This window comes from Agelaius tricolor, unplaced genomic scaffold (assembly GCF_023055355.1).
Source record: "Agelaius tricolor isolate 1412-34295 unplaced genomic scaffold, bAgeTri1.0.p SCAF_3, whole genome shotgun sequence".
Lineage (NCBI taxonomy): Eukaryota > Metazoa > Chordata > Aves > Passeriformes > Icteridae > Agelaius > Agelaius tricolor.
The window spans coordinates 13,967,003-13,976,336 of NW_027269263.1; the positions used below are offsets into that span (position 1 = coordinate 13,967,003).

At 48.2% G+C, this 9,334-nt stretch overlaps 1 protein-coding gene across 4 annotated transcripts in view; it reads right to left on the reverse strand.

Annotated features, from left to right (window-relative positions):
* ITPR2 (inositol 1,4,5-trisphosphate receptor type 2) overlaps window positions 1-4,598 on the reverse strand; it is a 244,386-nt gene extending 239,788 nt beyond the window's left edge. For all 4 annotated transcript variants that reach the window (XM_071422550.1, XM_071422548.1, XM_071422551.1 and 1 more), the window contains exon 1: window positions 4,291-4,598. In XM_071422550.1, the coding sequence (XP_071278651.1) occupies window positions 4,291-4,382 (92 nt within the window). In that variant the 5' untranslated portion in view covers window positions 4,383-4,598. The remainder of the gene's footprint in view (window positions 1-4,290) is intronic.
* Window positions 4,599-9,334: the final 4,736 nt, after the last annotated feature.

A 9,334-nucleotide genomic window follows, 5' to 3' on the forward strand; every position in this document is an offset into this window, starting at 1 on the left:
TCTTCAGAGAGTATTATTGACTCAACCCCTCTGTGAAGCCCAAATTCACAAAAAGCCAGTGAAGAAACCTGAATAAATCTGGGATGTTTTAAGTAAGAAAGTTCCAACAAGCACTCCCACAAATTAAGAGAAGTTGTTCAAGAAAAATCAACATTACATGCAAGGAAATGAGTCCAAAATATTTTGCAACACAATTTTTGCTGCTTTTTAGAAGTAAGTCTCAGCACTCCTCATCATCCAGGGCCATCTATCACAGAGCAGGCAGGTCCTGCTGCATGCTCCATTAATTATGTTCCAGGAGATCTCTGACTGCACATTTATGGAGGTGAGACAGGAATGCAGCTCCCCATGGTGACTAACAGGCCCATCGTCAAACTTTCCTACATTGTCATTACTTACTTTTTTTTTTCCACCTCTCCAGTGAAGAATATTTTTTCCCCTCATTGTACTGATAGGTGATTAATGCAGTTTTAATTGCCACCATGCATCATTTGAGAGCACTCACAGCCAAAATATTGGGAAAGGTGGTCTCAACACTGGCCTAGGGAAATGTGACATCACTGGATTCATTGCCTGGCCCTGCCACACATCTCCTGTGGGACATAAGGCCTCCAACAGGGCAGAAGCCAGAACACACTAAAAGCTAAAGAAAAAAGGGAAAGCCCTACAGAATTAGCACAGTTCAATAATCCAGTATCAAACCTATCTTGCAATGACAAAATGCTACCAATGGATGCAAATTGCTTTCCCCAAACATTTCCTCAACTATCAGCTACCAAAAGCTTTCTTATTTTTTAAAAGGAAGGAGGGCAAGCGAGGAAACTCAGAGAGCCTTGAGGTTGGAAAAGCCAGACTACACATCATCAGCACCTCAAAGCAGCATCCAAACCCAGAGGAAGCCCAAAGACAAGCAGAAAAAAAGAGCAGGGAATTTCTTGGGCTCTCAGTACCTCAAGAATCCAAAGGGTGGCAGTTGCAAAGAGGGAATGCTGAGGCCTGAAACCCTCTCCTTAACTATGATCCAGAGGTGCCCCTCACCTTTGGGATCCACAGCCTGGAACATTCTCCTAGAGACAAATGGTTAAACCTCTTCTTCCAAAACTGAGCAAAACTGCTGTCTTTTAAAATATAGACTGAGGAGCAAGAATTGAAGCAGCAGTGCCCAACTTCCCCACTCCCATCCCACTCTACAGCACTAGCCCCAGGTGCACAAGAGAGGTTCAGTTTCCTCTCCTGACTAAGAGGGATCAAAGCTCAAAGCAGAGCTTCATGCTCACATCCAACAGCTGTTTATAGCACTGAAACCACTCAGAGACAAGGAGGGCAAGGACAAAGGCTTCTTCCAGCTCCAAGAAGTGTTCCAAGCCTTTGGGACCCACTGACAGAATGTAGTTCCAGCAATTCTCTACCCTCTTTGTAGAGGGAGGTGTGGAAAGGCAGTCCTGCCCTCACCTAGCACCTCTCAGCGTGCTCACCTGGACACAGGGCCACAGATTCTTTGTTTCCTATAAAGAGATGGTTTATATCTCCTGAACTACACCAGAGCAAGATTTCCACACTCAGGTTACAGCAGATATCAACCTGGCCCAACACACAATCTGGACACTGAGCACGTGAAAATTTCTGCACTGGCAAGTGAGGAAAAAATACTCCAAAATTCAAGAAACAGCCTATGCTTTGAAATCTCCCTCAAAACTCATGTGCTGAGCTGGATCAACCCTTCAAGGAGTGATGTCCACCGATGTGACAGACCTGCCCTGCTTGGAGAGGTGTTGTGCCTTTTTTACCTTATTTATAGAATGGCCTTACTCATGCTTCATTTAAGAAACAGTTAGCCTTTGACAGCTTAAAATAAACAGGACTTTCTCTCTGCTGAACAGTCACTAGCCCTGAGCTGGATTTCAAGTTGTTGAAACAGCATAAGACTCCCCAGTGGGCTCAGTAGTGTAAGAGAGGTGCTGGGCAAGCTAACCTTTCAGAACAGCACCCTGAGCAACCTGAGCAAGAGTAATCAAACAAGGACTGCCATCAGTCAAATGAAGCAAGCAATCATTCCCAATCCTACCCCACTTTGTCCTCACCAACTGGAGGCACCTTTGGAAGGTGAGGCCTCCTCTTTCCAGAGATTTGCAGAGAACCCGCAGGAATGCAGAAGGTGCAGGAGTTCAGCAATGGTTGCACACCAGAAGTGCAGCTGGCCAAGCTTTTTCCCTGAACATAAGAGGTTTTTCTGCCTCCTGTGTTGCTGCAGCCAGTCCAAAGGCAGCAAGTACAATAGCTGGCGCAGATAATTGGCATCACAATTTCAAATTTCAGTCCAAGCTCTTGTACCACCAGCAGAGGGGTCAGCATTCCCATTGAGTAGCCATGGGAGTTTTCCACTGGTGACTTCAAACTTCCCAGAGCTGCTCCACTCCAGCCTCCTGGTTCTGCAGCTGCCTTTACCGTGCCAGGGAGCAGGGCACAAAAGGGCTGTGCTGAAAAGCCAACAGAGGTACATCAGCATTCTTGAACTCCTGTCTCATCCCAGGTAGTTTTTTTGAGCTGGGTTTCCTGACTAAAAGAGAGCCTGGATAGAACATGTTGGCTCGAGCTCACTTGTTTCTTCTATTAAAGAGCTCCCATGTGCCATAGGCAAGCCTGGATCTTGGCTTCTCCTCTATAAAACTGGGAGTGAATGTCCTGCCTTAACTCCAAGGGATCAAAGGAGGATCAGCAGTCTGAGTATTGTGTCAGGGCAATGCCAACACGTATTCAAGTGACAGTTGTCCAAGCACCAGTCACAGCAGAAACATCCATGCCATGAGCAGGTGTTCTCAGAAAGGAGGAACACAATGAAAAGCAAAAGCACAGCACACACAGCTTCCTCCGGATAACAGAACCCGGCGATGAGACACAACAACACCACCAACCAGCAACAGACCGTGCCAGCAAAAAGGAAGTGCTGGGGAGAACAAGAATGAGAAACAATATCCAGCAATTAACATCTGCAGAAAGCAAAATTTTTCAGACAGAATTTAAAGTTGTAAGAGTCAGCAAAACAAAAGATGTGAGACAACATGGGGAGTCACAGAGAGACGAGGCGCCAAATAAACAAATAGAGGAACACACCGTGGAAAAACACTTGTCAACAGATCAAAAGAGATCCAGCAAGGATTGGATGCAATAATAAGGTATCAAAAATATAAAAGACATTGAACACCACCTCTTTTCCAGCAATAGCAGGACACCAAGTTAATCTAGACATTCATTGCTCGCACTTTCACACCAAGTTCCCCCATCGCAGGGATCCCAGAACACAGGCAGCCTAACACAAACACGGGAGCGACACCCAGGCACACACTGACTTGCCCTAGCAAGTTTCACTGCTACTCCGAGGGTACCACTAATGTTTAAGCAGGTATTTACTAGAGTTTGACCTGCCTTGCCGATCGCATCACTCACAACCATGCAGCACAGGAGCTGTTTCCAGCGGTAAAGGTTTCAGGACATGCCATAAAGTCACTGAAGCTCCCGCAGCTCTCCTACAAACATCAGAGGGAACCACCGCGCCCTCCGGACAGGTCACTGCAACCGAACTACAGGATGGTTTTAAAAAATGTATCAACATAAAGAAATGTATCAGTGTATTTGTCATTCTGCGCTGAGACTTTCCCTCCTGGATTCCAAAAGGGTGATTTGCAGCGGTCACTGTTAATAAAAACCTGAAACAAGCAGCAGTTCAGTGAAGTAAAATACATCTTTTCACCTCGCAAAGAGAAAGAGCTCACGGGAAAAGCATCCCCATGAAGTTAAGCATCTGATTATAAATATCTCATCACTGACAACCAGATTGTGCTGGACACAAACCTGAAGTAAAGGGATACACGTTTAACAAGCCCATTAGGACGATGAGCAAGAAAGCAAAGGATTTGCCTTTCACGTCTTTGTCAAAAATTCTCGGACGGGCAATTAAACTTAATTAATTAATTAATTAAAAGGTCGGCTATAGATAAGGACCGTAGGAAGGCGTTTGGGCAGGGCACAGAGCGGGCTCTGGTGCTGCGCTCGGGGCCGCCGCGGGGGCGCAGCCCCGGCAGGAGCCGAGCGGGGATCCCGGCACCGCCGCCGGCACCGCGGCCGCCCGGGCCCCGCTCGGGAACTTCTCTCGTCCCCTGCCGCTCCCCATCACTTCCTACTTTCCCCGCGCCGCCGAGCAGCGCTGCCGCCCCTTCCTGTGCCGCCGCCGCCGGCGCTGCCCGCGGGCCGGCTCCGCGCAGCGCGCACGGCTCCGCGCCCGGCCCCACTCACCCCAGCGTGCTGATGAACCCATTGACGGAGCCCTCCGCGTACAGGGACACGATGTCCCCGATGTACAGAAAGCTGGACATTTTCTCAGACATTCTGGTTCATTTTCCAGCTGGGTTCCGCGCTCCTCCTCTTCGAGGTGAAAAAAAAAATTAAAAAAAATTAAAACAAAATTAAAACAAAATTAAAATAAAATCAAAGCAAATGGCAGCGATCCTTGGGGAAGCCGCGGGCTGAGGCGGGCGGGCGGGGAGCTGAGCGCGGCCCGGAGGTGCCGAGAGGGCTGACAGGAGCGCGGTGCGCGGTTCGGCACGGCCCGGCCCCCGCCCGCCCCCCGCGCCTCCGCCCCCGCCCGCCCCTGCCCCGCCCCGGGCAGGAGACCGAGCCTCGGAGGGGGACTGAGCCACGGCAGGGGAGCGGGCCTGCGGGCCGGGGACCGAGCCTCGGCGGGGGACCGTATCTCCGCTGGGGACCGAGCTCCGGGCAGGGGACCGGGCCTCCGCTGGGGACCGAGCCCCGGCGGGGGACTGAGCCTGCGGGCAGGGGACCGGGCCTCCGCTGGGGACCGAGCCTGCGGGCAGGAGACGGAGCCTGCGGGCAGGCGGCCCCGGCATCCCCGCCGGCCCGGAGAGAGGCTGCCGAGCCCCCCGGTCAGTGATTCCCCGCGGGCGGCTCTCCGGGGCTGGTACCCGAGGGGGCAGCGGCTGAGGGAGCCCAAACCAGGGGGCGTGAGGGGACGGCGACCCTTCCCCACAGCCGAGAGAGTTTGCTTGGTGTGGTCGCCAAAAGTGTCACCCTCTGTTTGGTGGCTTGCAAACTTCAGGAACCACAGCTCCTGTGGTTATTGTTTTTAATGAGAAGCAGAGCGTGCTGCAGTGCTGTGCAGGAATTCGCAGAATCACAGGATGGGTCAGGCTGAAGGGGCCACAGTGGGTCGGTCATCTGGTGCCATCTCCGTGCTCCAGCACGGCCATCCAGCACAGGGCACAGGATTGTGTCCAGATGGTTCTGGAATATCCCCAGTGAGGAGACTCCACACACTCTCTGGACAGTCTGTTCAGTGCTCAGTCACTGCCCAGGACCGTAGTTCTGCCTCCTGCCCAGGGGGAACCTCCTGGGCTCAGTCCCTGCCCGTTCCTCTGGTGCCATTGCTGGGCCCCTGGAGCAGAGCCTGGGCCCTGCCAAGGCTCCCCCAGCATGCCCAGCTAGAAAAGGGCACGGTGTCCAGAGAGGCTTCAGGCCATGCCTTGGTGGCCAGAGGGGCTCAGGGGGGCTGCACAAAGCCACTCTGCTTTAGTTCACTGCCCAAAACCAAGGACCAGCCCATCAAACCACGCGTTCAGTATGGAATGGGAGTGTTCAGTTCCAAGGTAACGCTAACCCCAGCAGGAGAACCTTATTCTTAAAAATACTGTGCATTTTTTAAGCAGACGTGATTTTCACTAATGGTTCTAAGAATCAAACTATATACTTTTTATGATTTTTCAGGTGTAATTCACCTGAGACAGCTCTCCAAATTACAAGCAAATTCAGTAATAGTATTTGTTAACCACTGCAGTTTAAAAAAATACTGTTTGGAATTTAAAAAATTTAAAAGGGCCTGATCAAGTACTAACTCTTAAATTATAAGAATATTAATCTAGTCACAGGAGTGTGCAGACTGCTAGTAATGAGTAACAAGCTGATGGTTTCACAATTAGATTTAGTATCTCAAATCTACAACTTCCAATCTCATTGCACTTCTGAGCATAAAATGTTGAGATCAGAAATGATGAGTTTCCAAATTAAAAAAAAAGGGTCTTAGCATCTAGATGTATGTTATGCCATTCTAGAGGTCCCTTTTATGGTGAATATATTGTATTTGCCCCTTTCTTTTGTACCCACTGGGGTACAAAAATGCTAGCAAAGACCCCTCCTATGGAGACAGGCTAAGAGAGGGGGATTTGTTCAGCCTGTGGAAAAGAAGGCTCCGAAGAAACCTCATAGCACCTTCCAGTACCTAAAGGGGGCTTACAATAAAGCTGGAGAGCGACTTTTTACAAGGGCATGGAGTGATAGGGGAAGGGAGAATGGCTTTAAACTGAAAAGGGATGGGTTTAGATTGATATTAGGAATAATTTCTTCCCTGTGAGGGTGGTGAGGCCTGGCACAGGTTGCCCAGAGAAGCTGTGGCAGCTCCATCCCTGGAAGCATCCGAGCCCTCGTTGGATGTGGCTCCGAGCAACCCTGGTGGAAGGTGTCCCTGCCCATGGCAGGGGGTGGCACTGGATGGGCTTTGATGTTCCTTTTGGCCCAATCTATCCTGGGATTCTGTGTACACACAAATGTAGGCCCTGGATCTGACACTTCCCCAGATTCTTCCAGCTCAGTCTCCTGGAGTCACCACAATTGTTAAATCCTTCCTGGAAAAGCCATATGAAGAGGACAGGTGCCAGAGCCCTCATTCAGGATCCAGCCCTTGGACAGGGAAACCAAAGATGAGGCCCTTCAAACTTCCCCAAACACGCAGCAAACCTCAGGGCTGGACTAAGTTAAAACACAGCAGAATTAGAAACTGAAAGTCCAAGCAGTACAAGGCACCAGAGGGCAGAGAAGCTCTGGCTCCCTGCCCACGTGCTGACTAGGTGAAAAGCATTGACCCAGGGCCCTCCAGGAGCCACCACACAGAGGGCTCTGGGTTTTATTTCATGGAAATGTGCTTCTGGACAGCTTGAGCTGAGCAGCAAAGGCTTTACAATGCACTGACAATATCCTTTGCCCTCCTGACCCTGTTTATCTCAGCCATTTTATACCAGGCTCTAATGGCCTAATTAAGACACTTTAGCCAGAGCGGTTTCACATTTCCCAGCAGTAAATGAAATCCTGGCATGCCTTAGATCAGTGGGAGTATTCCTGAGAATGAACTTCAGAACTTGGCCAAGCAGCAGGATTGTGTGTCCTTGGTGTGCCTGGGAGCAAAGCCCCATTTGGGACCCTTCTGTCAGGAGAGGACAGCTCTGTTGCCTAAACACAGGTTATTGGGGCTGTTTGAAATGTCCTTTGGCACCTGAGACATGCCTGTGGGTTGTCAGCAGCGAGGCAGGACTGCTGTGTCCTTGACAGCTCTGCCTGCATGGGGAGAAAGGGGCCCACAGGTTTTGCCACTACAAGAAGGTTAATTTGGGTCACTTTAGAAAATATTTGGCATATGCTTGCCATGGCAAAGCTGGAAACTGATAGGACTCCTACACTTGCAGTCCTCTTTGCGTCTCTCCCCCCACCCCCAAGGAAATCAAGGCACAGGCTGCATTCTCCTAGGCTTGTCCATCTTGGCTCAGGCTGGATGGTGCCAGCAGCTGAATGCAGTTGCCACCTCATAGCTCTCCAGTGATAAACATGGAATGAACTGGAAATCTCAATCCAACAGAGAAAGCTGTTAACCAAAAATGAGTCCTATGAAATCAGCAGTTTTGCAGAAAAAGTCACATCCTAAAGGCAGTCAAGTATTTAGGCTTCATTTTAAACCTGTGCCATTGAAACACTCTGATAATCTCAGGTGATTTGTATGCTCAAAATAAGCCAGCACTTATCCACTTTTGGAGACCAGGTCTTAAACAGGTAGAAAGATCAGCCTGGAAAAGCAGATCTGAGGAAACTTGCTCTTCTTCTCCTTGGAGACAGGAAACATTAGTGACAATCTTCCAGCATTTTTAACAAGTATTAACTCTCTTCTATTAAAAATAATGATTATGCCTCTCTGAATACTAGTTTTATGAAGATGGTATCTGGAAAAATTTAATTAAAATGAAAGAGAATTTGTCATAACAAGTCTACATAGAAAAAGATAAAACAAGGCCAGAGATTATAATGGAATATTGCTTCATTTATCTGGAGCAGAAATACACCAAATGGGTTATTTGGATGAATATGGATCTTTTTACTACATTTTTAACCTTGTAATTAGCTGCAGGGTGAAGGTGAGGCTGCTTAGTCAATAACTGGGATATGTTTTCCATCAGTTATCTCTGGTAGTCTTTTGTTCCAAATCTGGGAATACAGTTTTTGCTGTGAAACAGGACCCAGATGCAGGAATCATCAGCTAGTGCTGACAGACTGCCCTGTGCACATATTCCTCTGTACATTGTAAAACTGAGGAAGTCTTCCTCTCTCAACTCTCATTTCTGGTCTATTACTTATTTTTTGAGAAGAAAATATTCAAGCAATTCCTGCAGCGATACTCTGACATTAAGTCTCTTTATAGAAGTATTTGACTATATTTTAATGCAGGGAAATTTCACCTTGATGTCTAGGTGCTAGACTTTGATGTTCATCCCAGTGCTGAGGCATAGGGGAGAAGCAGTTTATCCACAGAGAGTTCAACACAAACACCTCATTGCAGCACTGAGCATCCACCTTAGGTGTGAAAATACACAATATTAGAGAGTCCTCAGACTCCAAAAACTAACTGAGTTAAATAGGCCAATGTCATCCTATTCCTGCTCCTTTTTCACTCCTCACATCTTAGGAAGATGTCTGAATTTCCTGCTCACCTTGTCTAAACAGGGGAGGCTCCTGACAGAAGCTGAGCTTTTTGTGCATTTGAAAATTGTTTGATTGGAAAGGTTTTAATCTCGCACCTACACAGCCTCCCTGTTGGATGAAGTTACAGATATATGGGCCACTCCAGAGAAGCAAACTGAACCAACCAGAGGCTTACACAACAGGCAGCATTGATGTTTGTTTTCTCGAGGGCCGAGGATAGTGCCTTCCAGCTGCAGGGGAAAAGGGGGAAGAGAAGAATGCCTTTAACTGTTTTTATACAATAGATGTAGATGGGAGCAGGCCAAAATCCAGGCAGGCACTCCAGAGCTTTAGCATGAAGCTATATGAAAGTTTGGACTCAAAAGCTCTGGTAAGCTCTTGTTTCTTATCTTTTTAATAGACAAAAGGAAAAAAAAAAAAGAGAGAAGAAACCATTCCAAACCATTCCAGACATTTTGATATTAGGATTGGATTTTAAAATCCAATTCTGATTTTAAAGCCCATCTGTAGCTGGATTATATTTAAT